The 27,599-nt window shown below is 37.4% G+C and overlaps 1 protein-coding gene across 5 annotated transcripts; it reads right to left on the reverse strand.

Moving 5' to 3' along the window:
* Positions 1-230: 230 nt before the first annotated feature.
* LOC124149873 lies at positions 231-27,599 on the reverse strand. 5 transcript variants are annotated; one of them, XM_048381951.1, is made up of 9 exons: positions 27,444-27,599; positions 23,313-23,476; positions 21,841-21,951; positions 19,810-19,880; positions 15,400-15,436; positions 13,251-13,375; positions 10,735-10,918; positions 8,506-8,616; positions 231-6,528 (listed from the first exon to the last, which is right to left on the reverse strand). In XM_048381951.1, exons 2-9 carry the CDS (start codon positions 23,467-23,469, stop codon positions 2,189-2,191), a joined length of 5,136 nt encoding a protein of 1,711 aa, XP_048237908.1. In that variant the 5' UTR covers positions 23,470-23,476; positions 27,444-27,599; the 3' UTR covers positions 231-2,188. The 5 variants fall into 5 exon arrangements, with proteins under 5 accessions (XP_048237908.1, XP_048237906.1, XP_048237907.1 ...); XM_048381949.1 differs by lacking the exon at positions 27,444-27,599 and adding an exon at positions 26,870-26,944 and having other exon boundaries at positions 23,319-23,476; XM_048381950.1 differs by lacking the exon at positions 27,444-27,599 and adding an exon at positions 26,870-26,944 and having other exon boundaries at positions 19,822-19,880.

The following is a 27,599-nucleotide window of genomic DNA, read 5'->3' on the forward strand; positions in this document are numbered from 1 at the left end:
TCAAGTGTCTCAGGGAGTTTATGGATTCATTGATGTTAGGATAAGACTTCTGAAGGTAGCCATGTACCCTTGAATGCCATCCCTACATGTTGCTTGTTCTGGTGGCATGGTGGTTCGATCCATATACCAATTGGGGCAGTTTTCCAAGGAGGAGTTGCCCTGATACCATTGTTACAGTATGTTTTATTATTATTATTATTATTATTATTATTATTATTATTATCATGGTATAAACATTCATTTTCAAATATTATTTAGAAGTATCAAATTTACAATAACATATCTCTATACTCAAAACACAGCAGACATAACCTCTGTTTACCGTTATTACTATTTCCCCTTGTAGTTGTAACAAACTATTTTCCATAAATAGTTTGTGTTTTTAGTAACCTGAGAGATTGGAAACTTTGGCATAAGATAGTGCATATATCTCACAATCACATAAATCACAATTTTAGCAAGTAGTGATTTTGCTGGAGACCAAATACTGACCAATTGCATATTGACTTTTGATAGGACATTCTTCTGTCATTACCAAAACTTGAAACACATCTTTTGGATAATTTGGATGACAATTAGTCAATGTCCTAGAACCGATCTGATATACAGATTAATTATTAATATTAATATTATTTACAGAGTAAATACACCAAAAAATAATGCAAAGGCGATAATTATGACATATCATTAACTAAGTACATAGATGTATGTGAACTCATCTTTGATGCCCCAGTTGTCATACTGGTGAACTGGTATGATATTCACTGTCACTCACATTGTCCATGTCTGTCATCATATCCCAATTGCGTAGATCGATGCTCATGATGTCAATCACTCAATCAATCAATTGTCTGATCCAAACTTGATTATTTACAGACCGTCGTCCTATAGCTAGAATATTGCTGATACAATTTAAACAACATATGGTTATAAGCTATATGTGCTATATACAAACATTTAACCAATAAAACATGAATAGGGTTTGAATATAACCTAGTCGGGGGAGTGAGTGGATGCGGAAAAGCTAGTATTTTAGGAATATCAAACTTATTCTTGATTGACAATGAGTGAGTTGGGTTAAACACCGCTTTAAATGTATTCAAGTTACATGAGTATGAGTATGGTTTTACGCCACTTTTAGCAATATTCCAGCAATATCATGGTGAGGGACACCAGAAATGGGCTTAATACATTGTACCCATGTAGGGAATCGAACCCAGGTCTTCAGTGTGACAAGCGAACGCTTTAACCACTAGGCTACCCGACAGCCCCTCAAGTCACCTGACAGCGTTCCACCTTCATGCTGGAGTGAAGCCTGAACAGATGCAGGTCTCAGATGTTTACAACTTTGGTGAAACAAGCATGGTTATGGTGCTGACATAACATTGCTGACCAGGATTTGAACCCATGATCATAAGTTTCTGGCATGCCAAAGGGAAACAATTCTGCAGAGCCAATTTCAGCAGCTTATATGACTGGACCACCCATGCCCCCTCTTGATTAACAACCAAAAGTGACTTGTAATAAGGATGAGTATGGGTATGGTGATGATAAACAGAAGATCATAATCAGAGATTCAAACTAAGGGATGTAACTCTGCACAACACACAGATTATCGTAAGTCCAATCCTCAAAGTACCTCACTTATCTATACCATGATAAAAGAAAATACCACTAATCTTATGTACAACACACTAAATGTTTGATTGGGGCATAAGTTGAAAATATGAATTGTAAAATGGAAGTTCTCGAAGAAAGGAAACACAAATAATAACATTCAAAGGAAGAACACATAAGTAATTGTAATAAAGCTGTACAACATGTCAAACAGACTATGTACATGCTCACAACCAATAGGTATTCAATATATAGAGGCTATATCTAAAGTTCTGAGGTATCCTTGAAGCACAGGTGAACTGTTTTTACAACTGTTGTGTGTAAAGGGAACAAGAAAGATCCGAACTCTGTTTCTCACATGTTCAGCTTCCAATTGTCCAGAAAAATCAAAGGACAGTTACTAATGAAATGTTGTTTACAAAGGACACCTTCAAAGCAACTTTTGTCAATTTTGTCAGGATTTTCAGAGCCAGATCTTTCTATATTGAACAATCACTGGTATGTAACAAATATTTGTGTACGTGTAGATGACTATATGAACACTGGACACTTAGGTAATGAAAACATCTATTTAGACATCCTTCAACTCCTCCCAGACATTTAGCAACTGGCGTATCTTCTTTAATCGTTTTTGCTGTGGCAATAACCCACTATCCAGTGATGCCAGTATACAAAGTGGGGTCTGTCCACAACGAACGATGGCATGTGGGTTGGCACGTTGCTCAACCAAACTCAAAGCAGCGGCATAAGTCCATGGATGGCAGTAATGTTTTTTTTCATATGTTTCTTTGTTTAAGGCTAGGTGGAGAGGTGTCTTGCCTTCATTGTCAACTGCATCAATCTCTGCTCCATTGTCAAGTAGGATGTCAATAGCTTCAGCATTATCAACCCCAGCAGCCACATGGAGGGGGGTCTGACCTTTCGAATCCCTCCCATTAACATCACAATCCTTCTCTATCAGTAACCTCAACATTCTTTGAAAGTAAGAATTGTCAGAAATCTGGGTATGATGAATCCCAAATGGTTCACACAAGAGATGTAGAGGGGTTTTCTGATCATGCGGCGTACAGGTAGTGGTGGAAGCCCCATGATTTAGTAGCAGTTCAAAATCTAGATTTCTAGATTTACCAACCAAAGTCAAGGCTATATGAAAAGGGGTCAATCCCTCTTTGTTGAAACAATTCAAATCAGCTCCTTCCTTCAACAGACACATTACCATGTCATACTGTGACATTCCAAACATGGCTCTGTGTAGTGGTGTATTTCCAGATTTGTCACAACTGTTCACATGGAATCCTTCCTTAATCAGAAATCCTATTATTTCAAGAGAAGGACCGTTAACTGCAACGTGCAGCAGTGAATCTCCATTTTCTCCCAAAGGAACTATCTCCTGTAGATTGAGCTGGCAAGTTTCACTGCCTCCGTCCTGACCAGGTGCATCTGCAGCTGCTTGATAGCTGCTTCTTGCTGCCTTCATGGCTGCAGTCAGCACTTTGACCACCTCCAGGTCACCACCAGCCACAGCACAGTGTATGGGGAGATGGCCATCTCTGTCCTCCATGAAAAGCTTTCTTTCTGTCACAGGTTGTAGGCTAATTATCATCTGAACCACCTCTTTAGTGGAGAAATTTGCTGCTGTGTGAAGAAATGGGAAGAATTTTTCAATGTCTGTTGAACATGACATCAGAGGTTCATAAAGTTTTTTAAGCACAGCTCGATCAGTCACCCCATGTTCTAAAGCAACATGGAGAGGTGTACTGCCATATTGGTCAGGCGTACAAGGAAAAACACCATTATCCAGAAGATAGTTGACAGCATCCACCTTGTTTACAGCAAAGTGTAGTGGTGTGCTGCCCGAGTGATCTGTTATATTAACATTAGCTCCCATACAGACAAGGTATTTAAGCCTTAAACATGATGTTGCCACTTTATGTAAAACACTTAACCCACTTTTATCCGGTTCTGACACAAAAAGTTTGACATCTAGCAGATTCATTCCTTCCACCCATTTCGGATGTGACATCTCCAAGCTGCAAAGCTGGTGCATAATATTTACTTTAGTTGACTTTGGGAAATGAGGTGCACAATGCCTCAAGAAATAGATGATTTGTTCTTCATCAAACATCTTGAACAAATAGTCAAGATTGATAGATTCCCAACCAACTGACTTTGTATCTGAATCAGGCAGCAAAAGTTCTACAATGTCATAAGGTGATTTTTTAACTAGAGCAACATGTAGCACTGATCTCCCATCACCTGTTTTTGTTTTGAGTATTTGAGGAAACCTTTTCAGGAGTAAATCAGTAACATCTAGTAGTGCCACTGGGGACAGATAAAGATGCAGAGGTGACAGCCCATCTTTGTTGAGAATGACATCTGTATGAGACTGCTGCAGTAGCTTCTGGACAATCCGAAATGGGGCTTGATGTTTAGCTGCAATATGTAAAGCAGTATTTCCATGTGAATCAGAAAGATTGACATCAGCATGATGTTGCAACAGATAGTCTACAGAATCAGCCAGAGCATCCTCTTCATCTCTTGATATATCTTTTTGGCAAAGTGCATAGTGTAAAGGTGTTTTACCATCATGGTCACACACATTAACTTTTGCTTTCCAATCTAACAGACACGCAATGTTCTTGGGAATATTGGCCTCTGCTGCATGATGCAATGGTGTTTTTCCTTGTGTATCTTCTAAATGATGGGAAGCACTCTTCTGCATCAACTTCACAATCATCTTATCTCCATGTGGCATCTGGCTAGCAATGTGTAAAGCAGTGGAGTTATTTCTGTTTGCAAAGTTTATCATTTCAATATTTCTTGGTCCATTTTCTACCAGGAGTTCAACAAGAGTAGATCCCTTTTCATTCAAAGCTGCAAGATGCAATGGTGAAATCCTCTTCGCATCTTGGGTGTCCGTTTTTGGAATGTCAGTTACAGTCACTTGAAAACCAAGATCCAGTAGTTGCCTCAGTGTGTTACTGTCCTTTGTCTGACATGCCATATGGAATGGTGTTGCTCCTCTGTTGTCTGTCTGAGATAAGCTGGCACATTTATCGATTAACATCTGACAAAGATCAGGTGCATTGTAACATGCATGGTGAAGAGGTGTTCTCCCAAGATCATCAACATCATTGATGTTTTCAGCATTCAATAACCTCTTCACTATTTGTTTGTTGCCACCTATTATCCCTGATATTAATAGCTCAGTAGTGTTTACAGGCATTTTGATATTGTCTTCTAGCAACTGAAACATCTTGAAATTCCCATTTACACAAGCACTGTTAAAAAGTTTAAATGTCCTTGCTGGTATGTGAAAAGGAAACCAGTTAACTGAATTTGTTATGTCTTTCAAAGTCTCTACACGTTGTTTCTTCACAAGGACTTTGACAATCTTTTTCTGAAATGTTTTCTCACGTTTTCTTGTCAATCGTCGCAGGATTTCAGGACGATCTCTGGTACTTTCTGCAGCTACCATTAAACAGTTCTCACAAGGATGCCCACCCCTTGCAATGACTACTTCAAACATATTTATGTCTCCAGAATGACATGCTCCTTCAAGGATGTCATGTAAAAGTTCAGCTTTCACATGTTCTTCACTTTGATCAAGCGATTTCAAAAGTTTCACTAAAAATGGTGTATACTTCTTCACTTCAGTGATAGTTTTTATAACTTTGATTGACATTTTTGAGGTTTCAGCTTTTGTCAACATATCAACAAGGGCTTTGGTGAAGTCTTCTTTGCCAAAGATAACATCCACAAACTCCTTTTTGCAAAATGATTTATGTTCAATTATTCTGCATTCACCATTTCTTAATTCTTTTATTATTCTTTCTATGAGAACATCTCTGCATTTGTCTTTTATTTGAACCATGGTTGTCTCTGTTTTCTCTTCTGTGTAAATATCTGTGTGGCCAATTAAAAATTCTGTTGGACATATCTCAAGTAATTTTCTCTCATCCATTGGTGCAAAAGTTAAGCAAACAGCATCATAAACTGACTGATGTGAAAACTCAAATGTGTCATCCCTTTCATGGCGCACCAAGTAGCCAAGCTTGCACAGTTTATTTGTTGTGTCTTTGATATTTTGTTTAAAAGCACTTTCACTTACACCATAAAGCTGAATCAAGTGATCAACATGTGAAGGTGGATCAGAAATAGTGTCCAAAAAGATTCTACCTCTCTCAAGAAGACCTATCAGCAAAATGATATAGGCAAATTTGTCATGTTCTTTCAAATATGATATTCTTTGTTTGAGTAATTCAAGGGGCCTTTGAAAGAACTTAGATCCATCCTTGTGGACATCTTGGTTTGTAACATATTGCTTACAACACTGGGGAAATCCTACTGAAACTTCAGATCTTACTGCAGTGTCTTTGTCAGCTGCTGTCATGGTCAAGTCATATTTTCCTAAATATTCTGTTAACATTTGAAGTTTTTCATATTTCTTTAGCATATATGTTGTTGATGTCATGTCAATGATGTTTTTCAGAACAGGAATGTCTGATGTTTGAATTTTAAACTCAATGTGATTTGGTGATGTGGCAATGAAGTAGACTTTTCCTTCACAAGCTAATGCCTCTATAAGCTGGAAATGTTGTTTCCATGCTTCAAAATGGAAAAGAGAAAAGGTACTTGTACCAAATATGTCATTCACAAGTATGATATATGATTCGTTTGCTGCTAAATGTTGTATCTCCTCAAGCTCAGATACAACACATGCTTTATATGATTCAGTTTCCTTCATCATTTCTTCAAGAATATGATAAGCAGTAGATGTCTTCCCATCTCCAGATCGCCCAGTAAGGAACACTGACCGTTTACTCCTGAGTGTTTTCATGGCCTGTGTAGTGGCATATGTTCGACAGAATAGTTCTTTTTGCCATTTTCTCCGATAAATGTCACTTCTTCCTGTATGAAAATATAAACAATATCTTAGTTAATGAAAACCATGTATACAAGGGTTATATTGTAGGGGTGTCTCATTTAAATATTTCCTATAAGCTAACTGATTTATTTTTTCATGGTACATATTTAATATACATGTATACTCAACAAAAAAAGTTCCTGTGACACCAATATTTTAGTGTATTTTTCAAATAAGTAAAGTTTGGTTTTCACTATTTTAGTACATGTATGGAATCAAGTCACAAAAACGCAACTGCTACAGAAAAGCATGCATTCCATGCAAAAGTTGACTTTTATGCAAGCCCCATGCATTTCACTACCCAAGAATGCGTATAAAAACATGTGCGTTAACGGGATTCCATATGCATTGTTTAGCATCGAGCTGACAACAACCACTCAGAAAAACAACAAAATTACGCAATTATTCAACATTACGAAATGCCACGCCTGTCCTAAAATTAGCGTCTGCGAGCCATTGGTATGCTTGAAGCAGGATCAAGTCAATGTGATGTTGCAAGACAATTTACAAGAAACACTATTTGGTGTTTATGGCAACGTTGGCAATAGACGAATGCAGTCAGAGACCATCCTCGGAGTGGCAGGCCACACATAACTAATAATCGACAAGACAACTGGTTTCGAACAACACAACTACGAAACTATTCCAGCCAGCAACAGTGACTGCAAGAAACATCCCTGGCCTTCGACGAATATCTTCACAAACGGTACGTCGTCGCCTCAGATGTGCAGGGATTGTCGCCAGAAGACCTGCCATACATCCCATTTTGATAGGAAACCACTTTCAAGCACATCTACAGTGGTGCAGACAGTGTCTACGCTGGACGGCCATGCAGTGGGGACAAGTTCTATTCACTGACGAGTCTCGTTTTAACCTCAGCCACAGCAATGGACGGATTCGAGTGTACTGACATCGAGCTGAATGTTACGTCAATCATTGTGTCATGGAAGAAGATCGGTTCAGGGGCGGCAGTGTTATGGTATGGGGTGGGATTACAGCAAGACAGAGGACCCGTTTGATAGTGGTAGAGGGAAATCTCAAAGGACAGCACTACGAGATCATCAGCCCTGTTGTTCTACTGTTTTTGCGTCGTTACGGCCCAGGCATTACCTTTCAACATGACAACGCCCGGCCTCATATTGCTCGACTTGTTCAGGATTCCCTTAAAAAAAACAACGTGAATGTCATCCCCTGGCCGGCTCGCTCCCCTGATCTCTCACCAATCGAGCAGATGTGGGATGAGATGGATCGGCCCCTTCCACGTCAACCACATGTTCCACAGACATTCCAGGAACTTCGAAACATGCTCCATCAGATATGGACAGATATCCCACAGGACTTTGTTCATTCCATGAGACGAAGATGTGTTGCTTGCATCACAACCAGAGGTGGACACACAAGCTATTGATTTGTAAATTGACATTTTGGCATGTTCATGTTTTTTATGATATCATGCATTTTCTGAAGTCAGTATGGCAACTAAACCATTTGAACACTTACAGGAGTCTTTTTTCTATTGCAAACCGAAATTGTTTCAGATTTGGTAAAAAATATAACTTGCATTTAATCTTATTCAATGTCACAGGAACTTTTGTTGTTCAGTATACTTAATCTACAGGCCATAAGCATATAAGCCAATGTACAACAAGAATTGCTGTTATAGAACAGGTGCTGTATGCACACACATCTAACAGTCTTACAGATGTGTATGATGTGTGAGTTATCATGATTAACCTGAGAAATAAAAGGGGATGGTAGATAAATTGTGGTTGGTTACATAATGGTTGGCCACAGTCATATAGTTAGGACGGATGAGGATTAAAACAACCTTCACTTACTGAAAATCTAAAATTCTCTGGCACTGTAATGCCTTATGGAGGAGGAAGGGCATTGTTTGGGGTTCTGAAGTCCAGGAGGAAATTGCAATGTGTTGTGTTTGGGAAAGAAATAATCTGACTTACTAATAATAATGTCCATCTCCTTGGATTGTTGATACAATGGTGCATTACTGCTTTCAGGCGTCTCATATTTTGTGGTCTGATTGCCTTGCTGAGAGGTGATATTTCTTATTTCTGCAAACAGAGGAATAGAGCTGTAGCTCTATCTGTGGAATGGCTTAGTGACAATGAAATGTTATTTGACCATATGGTTACTACTAACTTTACTAGCATAACATTCAGAAATATAATCACAACGCAAATTTCATTTTGTTACTCTTGCTCAATGGTGAAAATACGACAACAGCACTGTAGCTCACCTGATTATATATGCAATAGCTTCAAACATCACCAAGTCCCATGTGAAAGCTAAGCTCACTCTCTATATTCTGATGTCAGGTACCTATTGTAACTATTACTAAAAGCTTTCAAAAATATTTTTGGTTAAAAATTCAAAGGAGAAATAATATAAAATTTAGCAGTCACAAATGTTGACAAACACCCAGGTATGATGGAGTAGTAATGTAATAAAAGCAATTGTTTGTCCCATTGAAGACAAAGATTAGAAAACAAGTCAACAATGAATGGTTACAGTATGAAACTGTGGTTGATTATATGTACATGCTCATGATCAATAAGCTGCATGCATATTTTACTCAGGCATCAATTTCTATGGAACGACAACAGACTATGGATATATAGATATGCTTACTGAATGGATTTTATTGCTTATTTATACTTTAAGTTCACATAGCATTTCCTGATCCTGAACCCATCAAAGTCAGATCAAGAAGAAGCTATGTTTCGGACAAAAGCTGCTATTATTCAATTAAGATATCATAAAAATATAGTGAAAACTCTTCAGTAGAGGTAGTCTTCCACACAATTAATGTTGGTCGGGAAAAAAAGCTGGACCAAATATATTTAATCTACAGGCCATAAGCATATAAGCCTATGTACAACAAGAAGAATTGTTATAGAACAGACACAATTTGTAACAAACAAATTACAGAATCATAGCCCCAGGGTGATGAGAATACTCTTAAGAGTGATTCTGGTCTTCAGCTCACCACAACATCATCAATGCTTACTGTTTGCCCATCATTTTCAGTTACTGCTGTGAAGAATTGGCTATCATAAAAAAACCATAATCAGTCCTTTGCCTGACATATATTTTTTCTGTGGCGATATCATATCTCAAGTGAAGTTTCATTGGGCCATCATCTAGATGATCTCACGTGAAACAATCCCAACCTAATTAGAAGGGTTTCACAGTAGGTGAGGTGAGGTGAAATGGGGTTTAACATCGCGTCCAAGGTTTTTACACTTATATAGCGATGTGCATGCTCATGTTTGTGTGTGTGTGTGTGGCTGCTTGTACTAGTCCGGACTGATGCCGATATATAGTGCTAGCTCACTGAGATACCATGCCACATTTTAACATGAATACCCAACTCAGACACAGTATGCTGACTCCGAGCCGACCAGTCCTTGTTTTAGACCCTTAATGCCGAGCTTCAGACGGTAACAACAAGTACCATCTTTTAACATCTTTTGGTTTGACGCACACTGGGATCTAACCCTGGACCTTCCGTTCTCCGAGCGGACGCTCTATCACTAGACCACGGAATCGGTCGTTTCACAGTAGTCTGTTTATAGTATTTTATCTGGGACCCTTAAATCTGTAAAGAGTTGTAACAAGGACCCTTTTCAGGATACAAAATTGACATACCGTATTCGACGTAATAAGCGCCCAGGGCGCTCTAAAAATTAGAAATATGGGGGCTCTTATAAGAATATTATTTTGGGGAAAAAAACAGAGTTGAAAGATAAATTTTGTCGTTTATGCTGACAGCCTGAAATGTTTATATATGACAGATATATTTTTTCAGAATTTAATTGCCCATATTTAAGGTGCATAAAACACACAAGTGCGTATTATACGCAAATAAATAAGTCTTGTGTACATTGATCAATCGGAAGGGGTGCTAATTTGGATTGTTCACTAGCCAATATATTAGCAAATATCACTGTGGGCGCTTATTAGAGCGGGGCGCTTATTTCGTCGAATACGGTAAGTCTGTTAGTCCATAACATTCAGGAAACTTCCTTGTGGACTTTTTCCACAAAGGAGAAGGGATGCAGTAGATCATATTTATGGACTAGTGAAAATGAAAAGGAAGAAATTTCTAACCCTGATGATTTTACATTCATGTTTATTTTGAAACACTGAATTTCATGTGAGGCATTTACCACTTTGAAGCTGCCTTCTCTTTTCATCTATGATATCAGCAAGGAAGTCCATTTTGATAGTTGGATGCCTCAGTGCTTTGACCAGGTCATCAGCCCAATCAGGACCTGTTTTCATCACTTCCAGGAGCAACTTTCTGGCACCCTCTCGTCTTCCATGTGTATCTCTAATTTCACCAAGTCTCTCCTGAAATTGATAAATGTACATGGGCACTGTGGCTCACCACCTTATTGAAAGTTGATAGGGATTCATCTAGACCTCCTCAAATGTCAATATTCGGTCCCAAATTCCCCAATGGGAATACAACTTTTCCTAATTCATGTTAATACAGTTATAGCTAAAGTGATGGCTTCATCAAGGTGACTTCTATTTCACTGATAACAGCACCAATAAAGAGGAAAAAGCTTTAATAAATAATTTAACAGTATTGCATTGAATGCAATATTAAATTACAATGCCCCTCGCATCAACAGTCACTACCCAAACAAATGGGCCACACACTGTAATCACGTGTGGCCTGAACTTAGTGGTTTGATCACCTGACACCCAATGCTAAATCATTCTCTATCTCAGAGCTGACTGGCTGGTGTAACTGTGATGCGGGGATGGTCGGCCAGGCATATAATGAGAGATAGGATAAGTAAATTCATATACAAAATAATGTAGAATGTAAGTTTTAGACTTATGACTGTGCCTCTCAAACTGAAATCTTGTGACATCAAGAGCATGAATCTCATTGACTCTAGCCATTGTTGCTGGGGCGGTCGGTTAGCCTAGTGCTTAGAGCGTTCGCTCAATACGCCGAAGACCCGGGTTCGATTCCTGACATGGGTACAATGAGTGAAGCCCATTTCTGAACCAGGTGGCAAGGAGGTTGATGTCTGGGCAGGGATAACGGCAGCAAATCTACTGGAAAATCATTGGATGTAGGCCCCATTCCATAGGGGATGAATGGTCTGGTCTGGATAGGGAATCTGCTATGATCCCTGGGAAGTGTCATTCTCGGACCTGAATGCCCAGGGAGTCGATCAACTGGAAAAATGCCATCGTCAGAGACTGGAGGGACGCAGACTTGGTGGAGCCCATGTTGTTGATATCCCAGAAGACAGAGAGATTGTTTGATTGGATCATGAGGTACGACACTCAGAGCTCTTCTGTCCAATTGGCGAATGTGAGGAGGGTGTCTGAGTGCCAACGGCATGAAATGTTGTCCCTTCGTCCATCTGTCTGGGGCGATCAACATCATGCCCAGCTTGAAGAGAGCTCCAATGAACTGCAGACATTTCTCACTTTGTTGTGTTGACGGTGAGGTGGGTGAAATGGGGTTTAACATCGCGTCTAAGGTTTGGAATAGGGAAACCAGAGTGCTCGCCAAAGACATTTATGTTAACTTACGACCCTATGCTGAAGACGTGGAAATCAAGTGACAGCTTCGAACGATGGGCAAGGTCACCATTGGAATAAGAAAAGACAACTGTGATATACTCACAGTGTTTTACGCCTAGAGATCAATAGGAACTGTTATTGTTCACATTTGGGATGTTTTGGCAACAAAATCAGAAGTCAGGCACACTTCCACAGAGTTTTCGAATGATTTGTATTGGAACTGTTCACTTTGAATGATCTGGTATTGCAGTCTAGTATGTTCATTCATGAACAATTAACACCTTTGGAAGCAATGTCACAAAATACGCTTCAAAGAGGACACTGATGGCACAACCAGAGCATCCTGCTTAAGCATAGGTATCTGTAGAGACAGTTTAAACTGACTTCATTTCACCACGCGTAACCTTTAACGTTAAATCAAATTGAAAGTCACGAAAGTGGTCTGGTGCGTCATGCTCAAAGGGACCCTCGATCTATTGGTAGTCGTACATTGATATAACTCGATTATATAATGTCTGTAGAAGCTCTATGCATAACTAATATAGACTGCAAAGCGAATTTGATGTGTGTGACTATCTTGTTTCATTTAATAAAGTGTTGTAAATATCTCGTCATGAAATTCCTTCAGTTCTGTCTCGTACCGTTTTGTGAAAGTGAATGACGTCTCATGATTTTTATGAATGCAAAAAGTAGTTCCTGTGTGGCAGAGGTCACGGTTACCCAATCAAAATGAATAAAACTAGGTCAACCTTGTACAACACACGTGTGATGTACGAATTTAGTATCTTACCACCTGTATCTTCACAACATGGGTAATTATTGGAGATATGCATTATATGATATCCCCAAAATTTATAGTTTCAACAACAAAGTGCTGTGGGGGCAGTGGTGAAATTCAGGCAAAATCTTAAAACATCCCTACTTACATAGGGCTACTTAATTACAATCTCTCCCCAATTTGCCTGTCAAGGGTACTTAGTTTGGAATCCTTGATAAGAAATACTTTCAGATTTAAGTTTCATCAATTAAAAATCTCAAGAAACCAGTATCATAACAGCTACCCATATCGGTACTATATGTGATATTGTTATATGCAACAAACAAGCAAACAAACAAACAGAAACAAAATTACCTCAACAGCAGGCCCTAAAGGTAGCAGAGTAAGTAGGTATTTTGGGTCGACATTGTCAACAAATTCTTGCTTGATACATTTGTAGAGCTCCTCGCCCAACACTCCATAAGTGGCCAACACTGAATCTGTAGAAAAATGATAAATGTCTGTGTTGATAACCTGTTTCAAGATTTAACATTTTGATTTTAAGAAATTATCCAGTTATCATTATCTGGGGAAATTGTGAACTACTTTCAACTGATCATGAATATGGCCCAAACAATTATGTCTCTGCATCATGGAGTTTTGATGCCAAAATGCCAAGAAGCAAGGGGGTAAAAACCTAAATGATCAGGGAGAAAACAGATTACCTTTCAAGATATTTTCAAATACTTATTGATTACATAGGTGTTTGTTTTAATAATGTTTGTCCACAAAAAGTGTTTCAAATTGAATTGACAAATTTTGACTATGAACAAATATGTAAGAAAACTTTCTGGAGAACAACTTCTGGTTTATTGAATGTAGTGACATTTCAATGTAGATTAATACACCGTTATCAAGCTAGAGTGACAACAACCAAGTGACGTGAGGTATATATGCATGACATGTTGTGATAAGCAGCAAATTAACCTTGACAACAACAGATAATAGTTGACAAGTAGCATACAGATAATTGGATGAAGCCAAATGTACAGTGAGAATAACAAATAGCACACAGGTGATGAAGCACACAGGTAATGAAGCCAGACGTACAGTAAGGATGAGGATGACAAAGTCAATATCCTCTCAACCAAACATCAGGACTTTACCAAAAGAAAACTCTCAGAAGCTATAGAAATCCAGAGTCACAAACCTTTGGTCAACAGAGATGAAGTGTACATCTCGTCTGCCTATGAAGTTCTAATCAGAGAATAGACTACCTTAATTAGGATCTAATCAGCTTGTCACAACTGTGTAATTCTTTTCATCCTTATACTTACTGTACATCTTGCTCCATTACCTGTGTGTGATTTATTATTCTCACTGTACATTTGGCTTCATCCAATTATCTGTACTTGTATCTACTTGTTATTGATTACCTGTTGTTGTCAATGTTAAGCTGCCTCTTATCACAACATGTCATGCATATACATGTCACCTCTGTTCACTTGTTGTCACTCCAGTTTGATAACTGTTTTAGAATCTACATTGAAACGTCGCCATATGCAATAAACCAGAAATAGTTATCCAGACTATTTACATTTTCTTACTTACTCACCAACTTCTAGAATGCCAATCAAACAATTGTAAATAAATATGTTTTCAATGAAACCCAGCTGTCTTCTCTTTGAGTTAAATTTTACTTTTGGCTCCATAGCCTTTGGATCAACTGTATTTCATAACAGAAGAAGTGAGTTAATTTTGCCAGGAGAACCAAACAATACTTTGGATGGAAATAATTTCAACAAATATGAGTGAGCTATGTTATCTATAGGACCATCCATGCAATGCATGATCAGCTTTGTGCTGTTAGGATTTCAGTGAAAAAAGTTGAAGCTACAAAATTTCATGGATGCTGATTTGTGTAGACAAGGACCAATGACCAAAAAAGCTTTATCGATAATAGTAGCTATAAATATACACAACAAACGTTTGGACAGATATAATTCGGGAAAACATTTTGGGATATTTGTAAAATGTTTAATGTTATGCTTATTGCCTTTATTTTTGGAGGAGAAATTTTAAACTTTTGATCCATATTTTATTGATTTAAATGAACATGCTCAGTTTTCAATTCAAACATACAGTCAAAACAAATCAGTTCAATCCATACAATTTCACCACTGCCTACTTATAATATGCGACTTTTAACAAACAGCCCTTCTAATGGTGATTTAATGATCCATGCAAAGTTTCAGCTTTCTGAAGATGATCTCTGAACATATATTTAGCAAAACAACGTATCTATTGCCTAAAAAACATACAGCAGAACTGTGGACCAGTACAGTCTTTCCCTTCCAAAAGGTCTAATTCCTGCTGAAATATTTTCAGAGATGAGGAAAATGTCTCAATTGGACTGTTTCCTTGACATTTAGTTGTTTTCTGTATTCTGACCAAACATTTACTTGTGGATCCCCAGTTCTTTAAAGTAGGATATTTCAATGTTTGATATGTTTAGTCCTCTTACCAGTATCAGTGTCATCATCTCCAACACCAGGCCCAATCTGAAATTATAATAATGACGATAAAGGGAAACGGACCTCTATTGTGTTGCAGACAATAGTCTATTATGTTGCACACAGTAGTATATTAGGTTGTAGACAGTAGTGTATTATGTTGTACACAGTGGTGTATTATGTTGTACACAATGGAGTATTATGTTGCAGATAGTAGTCTATTATGTTGTACACAGTAGCCTATTATGTTGCACACAGTGGTGTATTATGTTGCACACCATAGTGTATTATGCTGCAGACAGTAGTCTATTATGTTTCACACAGTCGTATCTTGTTGCAAACAGTAGTCTATTATGTTGCAGACTGTAGTCTTAGGATGCACAATTCATCGATTATTTTGCACACAGTAGTTTATTATGTTGCACACAGTAGTGTATTATTATAACCAGGGTATTTTGGAAAAAGGGTTTTTGATATTTACTTAAAATGTAGTTTACTAAATCAAGCTTTAGGGTAAAATATAGATACATATGAGAGAAGTGACTGTACTGGGTGAGGGCATCACCCCCAGGACAAATGATGATTGATTTTGCTTCTCTTAGTGATAGAGATAATTTTTCATTGGTAAAATGATCATCACGATATGGCTGAAATAATGCCGATGTGATGTTAAATTTTAACTCACTCACTCATTGGTAAAATGAAATTAGTAGAATCCGGTCTTGCAATATAAGTGCCAGAAGGGAATGAATGGATGGAACAAATTGTCAGTCTTGATGTTTTCAAATATTTCTCAGTACTATTGCTTGATTGGAATGTCCGACTAACATGATTAGGTATCTTTTTGGTGCCTTTAAGTCTGACAGAGTATTTGATGGTATTTGATTACATGAGTATGTCCCAGTTGACCATTGACCCTAGGAAAGTAATAAAGTTGGTTAGTCGAGAAGAGCCTGATAGTAAAACTGATTACAATGGAAATTGGGGTTCACTGGGAAATGAGCATTATGACTCATTTCTCATGATGTCAAATATGATTTTGGTGGGAGGAGCTAAAACTATCATCGATAGTATTTTGTTAGTTGTCCGAGAGTGGTGCAGGAATTCGGGAGCTCACGGCTGAACAGAGAGGTTCTCTGATCAGAGGTTGATCAGAAAATCTATCAGGATCTTCAACGCATCATCTAGGTATGTGTTGTATTTAAGTAATACAGGCAACAACAAGAACTTACCTGAGGACCTTGTGTGTGTATATTTACAATAACTACCATCACCAATAAATGGACTGGAGCAAACCATCTGACTTGTGATTTTGAGAGAGTTACATCATCCCTAGAACCAAGGAGTGGTTGATAAGTACAAGTGACCAAAGGTAGAAGGGTAAAGTACCCGACACCTAAGGTTACATTATGTTGCATACAGTTGTGACTTATGTTGCACAGTCTATTATGTTGCACACAGTGCTGTATTATGTTGCACATAGAAGTGTATTATGTTGCACACAGTCGTGTGTTGTTGCACACAGTGGGGTATAATGTTGCACAAAGTAGTTTATTATGTTGCACACAGTGCTGTATTATGTTGCAAGTGTATTATGTTGCAAACAGTCGTGTATTATGTTGCACCCCCTCATGTATTATGTTGCACAGTAGTGTATTATGCTGTACACAGTGGTGCATTATGTTCCACATAGCAGTTTTATGTTGCACACAGTTGTGTATTATGTTGCACACAGTGTTGTATTATGTTGCACAAGTAGTGTATTATGTTGCACAAGTAGTGTATTATGTTGCACACAGTAGTGTATCATGGTGCACACAGTGTTGTATTATGTTGCACACAGTAGTTTATTATGTTTGTTGAAACATATTTTATTCAGATTGAAATGAATTGGGAACAAGTTATCCAACTTAGGACTCCCTCTCCATGGTATTTACAAAAGCTTGTACAGAAAATCATATACATGTACAAGGAAAACAGAAAAGAAGATGAGTGTATACATATAAAAGAAATGTACAAAAGAGAGTCTAGTATATTTACATAAAAATGTTACCCAAATCTCTTTGTATGACTTATAAACATTTGCACTGCCTTAAAGATATGTTGATTATCGATAATGGACAGACATTCATTTCCGTTTAACATCAAACTTAAATCTAATTTAACATTGTTGTTCAGGGTGTTCTGTAAAATGTCCTGAATTATTATCGACATAGATTTTCTTTGGTGGACATATAATGGACACCCTAACAAATAATGAAATGCGTTTTCACATGGATTACCACATTGACATATTGGATCACATTTGATCTCTATTGTGTATAAATCATAATTTAACTGGCTTTCCATGTATCTTAATCGAGTATGATATACCACTTTCTAACACCATAAGAAAACTATGGAGGTGCAATACCTTGCTCTTTTTGTATGTATGACTTGAAATGGGATGTAGATGTACAATTTCTACCTGCTGCAGGAATAGTGTTCCATAACCTTACAGTTGATGGAATAAAAGAAGACGTTGTGTGTTTTAATCTAGTATATGGAATCACAATATTCCCTGAATTTCTTAAATTATATGATACATTTTAACCTACAGTGGTTGATACAATGTCTTTAAGACAGAGTTAGGACAATATTATTTTGTATTTTGTTGAACAAACATAGCTTACGTTTCCTCCTTTGTTCTGTTAACGTCTCCCATCCTGTTGCATAATTCAGATGTTTGTCCAAAGTGTACTTTGGGAGCCCAGTAACTATTCTGGCAGATTCTAGTTTTCTAACTGAGTTGATAATTCTACATTACACCCATCCCACACTTCACACACATATTCGAAATAGGGTCTTATGAAAATTATATATGCTTTATTTAATGTATTTCTGTTCAATATCAATTTTAATTTTCTCATTGAATTTATCATTTTTGATGTTGATTTAATTATGTTATCTACGTGACATTTTGCATTTGATGCAAACGTTATACCCGAATGTTTATAATTTTGAACATTCTTAACTTTACATTCATCAAAGAAAAGGGTAATAAGTTCTGATTCATCTTTTAATGAAAATATAACCGCTTTTGTTTTATCTTGGTTGTATTTAATTAACCAGCGTTTTGCCCAGTTACATAGCTTGCTCAGATTTAAATTTCAAGTTGATTCAACTAGTTGATATTATCTGGTGAAGAAAAGCTGAGTGCTGTATCGTCAGCAAAGAGTCTTGCTATGCAATCTAATTCATCAACAATTTCGTTAACAAATATAATGATTAAAAAGGGACCTAACATTGACCCCTGTGGAACGCCAGCCTTCAAAATCCTTGGCTTGGATAGAGCCCTGCTTACAAACACTGATTGAGTACTATTGCCATTCAAGTAAATTCCTTTTTATACCATACATTTCTAATTTGTACATAATCCCTCTATGCAAGACACGATCCAATGCTTTTGACAATACTAATGCTGTTTTCTTTAATAGGTTATGACTTATTCTGTCTGGACCAGATGCCTTATTAATTTGAAGACATTTTATAACGTCAGATCTTTCATTTTCTGAGATAGTTAATTTATCAAAAATACTCGTAGTGCCTTGCTTGAAATATGGTAATTCTTCCCGTTCTTCAGTTAGGGTAGATATGGATTGGAAATATTCATTCAATCTCTCTGATTTTTCGAAATCTGAAAATATATTGGGACAGTCATCCATATCTTGTGTCCTTAATGGGGGAATACTCGAAGATGTTCCAGAGTTTTTGACATAATAATTTCCAATATGATTGTTTATTTACTGTATATAATTCTGAAAGAAATTCATCGATGTTAGAATAGAACTTTTCTTTCACATAACTTTTCATGTTGTTGACTTTATTGCGTTGTTTGTTGTATGCTATAATATCTGTCTCCTTATAACCCCTTTTTGGTTTCTTTCGTAACCTATTACTTATCCTACACTCCTTTCTTAAATGTGAATCAAACCAGGGTTAGTCATTAGGTCGAATAGTGACAATTTTAGATGGAATACATTGTGTTACAAAATCATTCAATCTTTCATACAACACTTCACACATATCATCAACATTCGTACATTCATTAAATAATACAGGCCAATTAGAAAGGTTTATGAGATCATTCAATTTAACAAAGTCTCCTTTGTTATAACATAAAACCTTGCGTTTATAAGCTATCTTGGTGCATATGTGTGTTTATTATGTTGCACACAGTGTTGTATTATGTTGCATGCAGTTGTGTTTTATGTTACACACAGTCGTGCATTGTGTTGCACACAGTAGTTTATTATGTTGCATACAGTGTTGTATTATGATGCACACAGTAGTGTATTCTGTTGCAGACAGTAGTCTTATGATGCAGAAGTCATATGTTATGTTGCGCACAGTAGTGTATGATGTTGATAAGGAGTACATACCTGTGAACATACCTGTGAATTACTGTGTTGAGACATGCATGGTTGCATCACAAGATCGCCAATCATGTTACCTGTAACAATAAATACATAACCTATGCTTAGACATAAAAAGATAGTGCCACAGCACTGTAGCTCACCTGGTTAGCTTAACTCACATTTTAAAATGTCAACAGTCACTTAACAAAAGCTGCTGCCAGTATTGCTATTTAGATATTTTCTGCATAAATATTAAGGACAAGTCAGTATTAACAAATCTAAAATATGTATCTAAATTTCCACAGTGTTTCCAAATCTGCAAGAATGAATTGTAGAACATTGTTCCAATACATATCAGCTAAACCTACTTTTCACAAGGTTTCAACTCTGAGACATATATACCTTCTAGGAAAGTAATATTTCAGATATCATAAAGTTTTCCAATTGTTTTACAAATCAATACTAAAATCCTAATAGTTTGAACAAAATGGGATGTCATCATAAGACAAACATAGAGGCCATACTTCAGCTTCCTAGGTCTGCTAATATCAGAAACAAAAATATATTTTGCAAGAATTTAAGAATACATATTGAGCTGAAATGGCTTCACCGTGGCCATATATAAAAACAACTAGGGGTCTAGGGAAGACCCAATAATTAATTTCAGGAAACATGAAGGTCCTGTAAAGTAATGACATCGTTAAGTGTCAGTGAACTGTAAGATTTGATAATTACTTTAATTACAGGACGCACATGTTTCTTGTAAAGAATTTGGTACCGTACATATCATTGTGCCTCCTTCACGATTCAAATCGCTTGTGTAATTTCAGATGTCACCATTGGTGGGAACAAGCTTGTGAAGTTTAAGCTTAAAATAAAGCTCAAAACTTACTATATCGTATAACATGCATCTTGAGTCCCACTACTAACTACACACACACACAGAAAATGGCTGAGTAATGGCCATTGCAGCCATACTGAAAACTTATTTTGGGATCATAATTGGTGGGAACAAGCATGTGAAGTTTGAAGTTTCAGCTTCATTGGTCCAGTGGTTGCTGGGCAGAAGATCTTTACTGATGGCTATACCGACAATTGACAACGGACAAGCAGGCCATGACATAAGTTTACTTGACTGCCAGGTTATTATGACATGCAGGCAACCAAGTTACCAAGCCTCTCTAACGTAAGAGAGTAATATTTAAGAATCATTTAAGTGAAGACTAGAGTTGAAGAAATAACAAAATTATATAAATCCATTAATTTATTGAAAAGGCTTTGTATTCTGATGAATCTTTCTAAGAATTTTGCCATGTCAAAAGACATGATGGTTAGCCTAGTGGTTAAAGTGTTCGCTTGTCATGCCAAAGTCTGGTTTTGACTGTTAACATGGATGCAATGTGTGAAACCTGTTTCCAGTTTTCCCCGCTGTGATATTGTTGGAATATTGCTAACAGCGGCCTAAACCACACTCACTCACTTTACTTCAAGACAACCATAAATTCACCACATTAATGTTCGATACATTGGTGTTGGACTGTATCACATCATCAGTGAGCTCGGCTTTCAATCCCTGCCAATCATTATCAGGACAGTTCCTACTGTTTCATGTTTGATAATCTGACTTCTATTGACTTTGACATCATAGACAGAACAAGGGATACATATTCTTATCAATTCCAGATTCCATATATGAAATCGTATTACCCGGTAGTTATTGGGAAACAAGATTTATTGATGAACCCAGCCTTGTTAGTCTGAACAGTGTTCGGTTCTGGTGAGCTGTAACCTGTATCGTCCCATGAAGCATACCAAATTCTTTCCCTTTACTTACGGACCAATGACTAATTGTTAATAAGTCAACATTTGTTTGTGGGTGTTCACGATGGTATTCCAACCTCCCCCATCAACCCTACCACACCCTTTGAAAATCAAAATGCAACCCTGATGAAAAAAAAAAAAAATAATACCTAGACTCATTTTACAGTTTTGATACATTATGTACTTTGTTGGTTACTGAAAAATGTTGAATGTGAGATTATATATATAACTTGCCAATGTTAAGATGTAATGGCATGGGTCCATGTTGTTGGGAACCAACTACTTTTCCTGATGCATTACTTGATGTCAAGTTGGCATTCCCAGCTGCTCCAGTCTGATGGATTTCTGTACAATAAAAATGCATTAGGATTGAAGAATCAAGAATACTCAGCAAAATGTCAATAGTACTCAGGATTTTACGCAACACAGAAATGTGTGTCCAGTTTGCAAAATGTACAGAATGGATGCAGAAAAAAATATATTTTGCCTCCGGAGAGATATTCATTGTGCACCAACCAAATTCTTGACCTGAAATATAAAGATCCTGTAATTAAAGTAATTTTATTAAATCCTACAGTACAGTACACTACACCATATCATTACTTTGCAGGACCCTCATATTTCCTGTAAGGACTCTTGAAAGCAGTAATAGGTGGTCCTCTGGACCCTAGTTTTATAGTAAAGGATAAAAAATGACTCCGAGGTCCTACCCAATATCTCTCTGCCCTGCGTTAACATTCTCAGTCAAGATCAAGGTAGAGGTTTTTATCCAACTTATCAACTGTCTTAATGTAAGAAATACCAGAATAAATAAGAAGACATCGGCATGCCTTACAGTGAAACAATACAGTGCATCGCTGTATAAAGAGAACGACCACATGCAGCATACACACAACTGAAGTCATGACATGTAAGATTAAACACCCTTTCATCACCTGCCCCGGTGGCTCAGTTGAAAACAATGAGTTACAAAACTATGCATTATATGTGAAGTTGCAGGTTCTATTCCTGTCATGGAAGTTTTGTGTGAAACAAATTCTGACTTTTAACCAATCCAAAATCAACATTACATTAATATCAAAAGGCCAGTTTATGAAATTTAAATGGAAAGCCTTGGTCTCACAATTCAATTAAAGCTGGGGCATTTCCTTGTGAATGCTCAGGGTTTCTTAATTAATGAATACATTTGAAGTTTATCAACATATTAAAGAACCTACATAATACATAAAAAAAGTTTATAAGGTCAAGTCAGCAACCCTGCTTACTTCAGTTCGTAAAGGATAAGCAGTGTTAGTACTTAGTGTTAAATAATGAACAGCTGGCTGACATTGCAATTACTGTGATTTGTGTATATCATTGCTGAAACATAACTACTTGCAATAAATTTTAAGTTTCAGAAGATCGGGGTTTTGTGGAATGAATATAGGTAATACATTGCAGTCAGCAATGCTCCATTTGTTTTATGGCTGCCTGCATATAATCAACCCAGTGGTTGTCAACCTTGCACAGCCAGAAGCCCCCAATGTATATTTGAATATACCTAATAATGCAAATGCATATGTTGATAAATATATTTCATAGGGGCCTGCATCACATTATATTTCACAATTTCAAATAAAAGCACCGGTGGATCTGTAAAACAAATCCTCACCCATGTACCACTGGCCTAGCACTTCATGAAAGATGTTGGTTGTAATATCAGTTACCGGTACTTTTGGTGGGTCTCTCAGGAGCATATGAAGTGGATGGCAGCTCCTCCTCCTCCATTGTTTCACCTGGAGCTTCTTCTCCACCTCCATCCCCAAGTGTTCTCCTCACCTTCATTGTGGGAGAGTCCCTCCTCAAAGGTGGACGTTTAGACATGGTCCTCCTACCAACACAGACGCAATACACACATGACATTCAAGCGAGGAAACAGCTTTTGGAAAAGGAGTGTGCATTTTGGGAGCACAAGTTAAGATACAAACAGTGAGTGAGTATGGTCTTACACAGCTTTCTGCAATATCACGGCTGGAACCCCAGAAATAAGCTTCACACAATGTACCCATGTGAAATAATAAATATCTGACAGAGTGGTGCTGACATCCATACAAAATTATTACCACAAATGGATTGTGATTGATTCATGTGAAAAAAATTGGGTACTGCAGAAATTTAGTGAAAAGATGGAAAAAACGCAAAAACACAACCCCGTGAGAGCCTGGCGCTGAAACACACTAACATGACCTGCATGTGCTTTAGTGGGTTTTCATTTGCATGCCATCACAATCTTACAGCAAGGGAACAGAACCATTCCACAACTGAAGCCTAGCGCAACAACACTGTTGGCTGACTGCATACAGGAGAGTCATCTTCAACCATTGCCATGCAACATGAAGCACCATTACAAGACAGTGGAACCATTATCAGACACACAGGATAATGCATCCTGTTGACCATGAATCACTACCAGTGCACAGGACAGATTTATGTGAAAAACCACCACGGCCACCTCTACAACTACAGCAATACCAGGATTGCATAGGACATCAGCCCAGACAGTGAGGAACCGTTTACATGCTGAACATATTCACGCCAGATGACCAGTTCGTGGTGTCATTTTGATGGACCTGCATAGTCAGCTGCAAAGTCAATGGTGTCAAGGTCACAGAGTATGGCCACAACTGTGATGGAGACAAGTTTGTTATTGCGAGGAGTCATGTTTTATGCTTCACTTTGCGGATGGTAGATGTCGTGTTTAGAGGCATCGCAGGGAACATTATTCCTGAAACTGCATACAGGAAGTGGAGAGATTGGCGGTGGTAGTGTGATGATGTGGGCAGCCATCTCCTACTCTGGTAGAACACACTTGGTGCAAAATCTAGGAAATTTAACGGCATATTACATGGATGATATTCATCTTCCATGTCATCCCCATTATGCAACAAGCGAACATCATTTTCCAACAAGACACCAACCTCGCACGGCCAGCCTTTTTGAGGAATCACAACATGCAGGTCATGCTATGGCCCTCCAGGTCTAAAGATTCCAACCCAATCAAACATTTAGGGGTTGCACTGGATCAATAACCTCATTTACATCTAAAATCACTTTACGTTTCATTTTTTTGTGTGCAGAGTATATATGGTCAATCTCTAAGACCAACACAACATAAACAATCCTGGCCATCTGTCTGCAGTGTCATTTCAGCCTGTTCAGCACTACAAGGGTCATAGAAAGGGGAATTCACTTAAAGTGAAACATTACACAGCATGAATTACCCGCATCAGAAATATATGATTAATCTAACATACATGTTTTGATAAGATCTAATCATTCAAATATTCAAAGGTACCTGCATGCCCATTCATATTTTTTATGAGTATAGGATGCAATATTTTGCATCCTGTAAAACCCTGCTGTTAACAGTGAGTACATTCATCAAGTGAATGGATGAAGAATGTTATATCTGTCATATATGCCCCTCCAATAATAATGAAGCAGTACATGTTATGAGAATATGGTGAGGGAGTGAGTTTATATTTAAAGTCGCATCAGCAATATTTCAGCCATATAGTGACTATATCAAATTTTACGAGAATGTGGAGAGGCTCTCGGTAAGGGCTGTGAAGTAAAGATACAGTTTGGAGAAGAACCAGGAAAAAAGGTCCATTTATTATATTACTGTTTACACATTTTTTCATTTCTAAGTGTTTTTTTCTCTCAAAAGAGAATTTGTAAGAGATTTGGGGGAGAGTGATATATACTCATTTGTTAACATTCAAGGATGAAACAATTACTGCTTATGTCCTCCTATAATGAAAGAATATTCCCATTGATCAGTGACCCCTGAATATAGAATCATGCATCCTTTTTGGCGGGAACAGGTCAAAAGGGCCACACCAAAATGTCAAAGGGTGACAATGATAATGAATATGGAAATTAAAATGCAAGTAAGAAAGAAAAAAATACTTTAATAACCCTGTACAGACCAAATGAAACATACTTGTTATGATATCAATAAAGATACAACATACAGTCTACCCTGGTTATAATGCCAAAATGGTTTTAATGCCCAAGGTTGCCAGATGAGATTATTCCCACCATTACAGTTACCTGGCTATAATGCCAAACTAGTTATAATACCATCGCCAACCATTCTCAGTTCTGATTCCCTGGATATAATGCCAAATTCCTTTTGCCAGGTGGTCAACTTTAGCACACCAGCTGCTATAATTAGGTGAGTTGTTGAATCCTTCCTTAAGTTGTTTCACTGGTAATGAGAAGAGCTAACTGCCATGTGCTGATTATGTTAGACCCTAGCCACTGGTCCCTGAGACAACCATACAAAACGTAAACTTATATATTTATAATAACACCACATTTGGTTTATGGCCCTTTTGACCTTTTGATTTGGACCTTTTGACAGTGGGTTTGTGGCCCTTTTCACGAAAATCTTTTGGGGCAAGCACTGTCTAATGAACTACATGGATAATTAGGCATTTTGCTTCTCATGACACAGTATAGCATATTTACAGACCTGCAATCCCAGAAATCTTGTGCACTTATTTAAGTGAATGATTAAACTACCAAACATTGAACATTTTTCATATGTTCAGTTGTCTCTGTAGGGAACACAGGAGGGAGGGGCCCAACTAACAATGAAAACAAACACTACTTTATTACTTGTCTGCTTCTCAAATTTGAAGTCATTAAGTCAGTCATTAAATGAGTGAGTAAGACTTGTGGCCGTATACCCCCTTGAAGGAAAATATAATATTAAATAAGTCTTTCCGTGTCAGATGTTCAGGTGTGTAACTTTCGAAAAGGGAGATAACTACTTCGTTATGTTTTACTCTAGGTGTTTTGAGTCGTTGTGGTACTGGTAATTACATTATAAATATAATATATAATTAAAACATAATTAGATATGTGTGGCATATGGTTTGTATTTCTGGTTATGTTTCACAAAACTGAAGAAGAAAATTAAACTTGACATCTTTTTCCGATTTGTGACTGATTTTCCCCATCATAAAATTCGATTACAAATTAACTACGCCACCGAAACAAAATTGACCTACTTTTATGTTAATGACCTATCAATGTGACTAATTAAAAACAAGAAAGCATCCTGGTCGTCAAATATGTTGGGCGTTGGCGGTTATGTTAACAGGTTACTATCAATACTGCCTATATTACATTATATGCAGTACCAGCTCTGTGCAGGTGCCGATTCGACATGCAGTAAATTTGATTCCTATATAATCAAGGAGACAGTATGTACCTTGACATTGCCTCCCATGTGCAATCCGCATGTAGATATTGTCGCACAGTGCTACCTTCAAATTCTGATTACGTCAACAGTTTTTGTACTTTCTCTTTCGATATTACCGGGGTCATACGTAAACATCCGGGCGATTGCCCCAGAGCGGCTTATTGATGCGTAACCTACTTTTCAGCGAATAAAGTAATACACTGAACATCAGAAAATATAGTATTATCATGTTCATTCAACGATGGGGGAGAGTAGTTTTCATTGTCTTTAGCCCGATTGCAACAAATTCAAAGATTGTTGTTGTTATGTATTTATATTCATATTCAACATGAGCAAAAAGAGACACCGAAGAGTCATTTTCAGACTCACTTTACAAAATATAGACTGTAATGATGTAATGGTACACGATTTAACGAAACAACATACATATCAAGAACAAATGCTCACACATTATACACTGTTACATAAGAACCCGGAAGTCTAATGTATACGCCTTCATATTAAATTCAGGGTCAAGTATGTGCTTGTAGTAAGTTCAAACTATATCCTTGGTGGAAAAAAGAGTTTACGAAACATGACCAACCTTCTGTCCGATTCCCTCAGATTATCTCTCTCCACTCAGTGCACAGTTCCCTGGTTGGATCATTCTCACTTCAAACAAAATTACCTTCTCCATTGTGAAAACTTGTGCCGTATAACGTACTTTCTGTTTGATACAACCGGCGTATGAGGAAATAAA

Source organism: Haliotis rufescens, unplaced genomic scaffold (assembly GCF_023055435.1).
Source record: "Haliotis rufescens isolate VD_foot unplaced genomic scaffold, xgHalRufe1.0.p SCAF_4, whole genome shotgun sequence".
Lineage (NCBI taxonomy): Eukaryota > Metazoa > Mollusca > Gastropoda > Lepetellida > Haliotidae > Haliotis > Haliotis rufescens.

Bases quoted from the DNA above. Each gene is read 5' to 3' on its own strand.
- LOC124149873 (XM_048381948.1), bottom strand. The intron at 15,437-19,809 runs GTATGTACTCCT...TTATAATTTCAG, and splicing joins ATTCACAGGTATGTTCACAG to ATTGGGCCTGGTGTTGGAGA. The intron at 6,529-8,505 runs GTAAGTCAGATT...ATTTTCATACAG, and splicing joins GGAGATGGACATTATTATTA to GAAGAAGTGACATTTATCGG.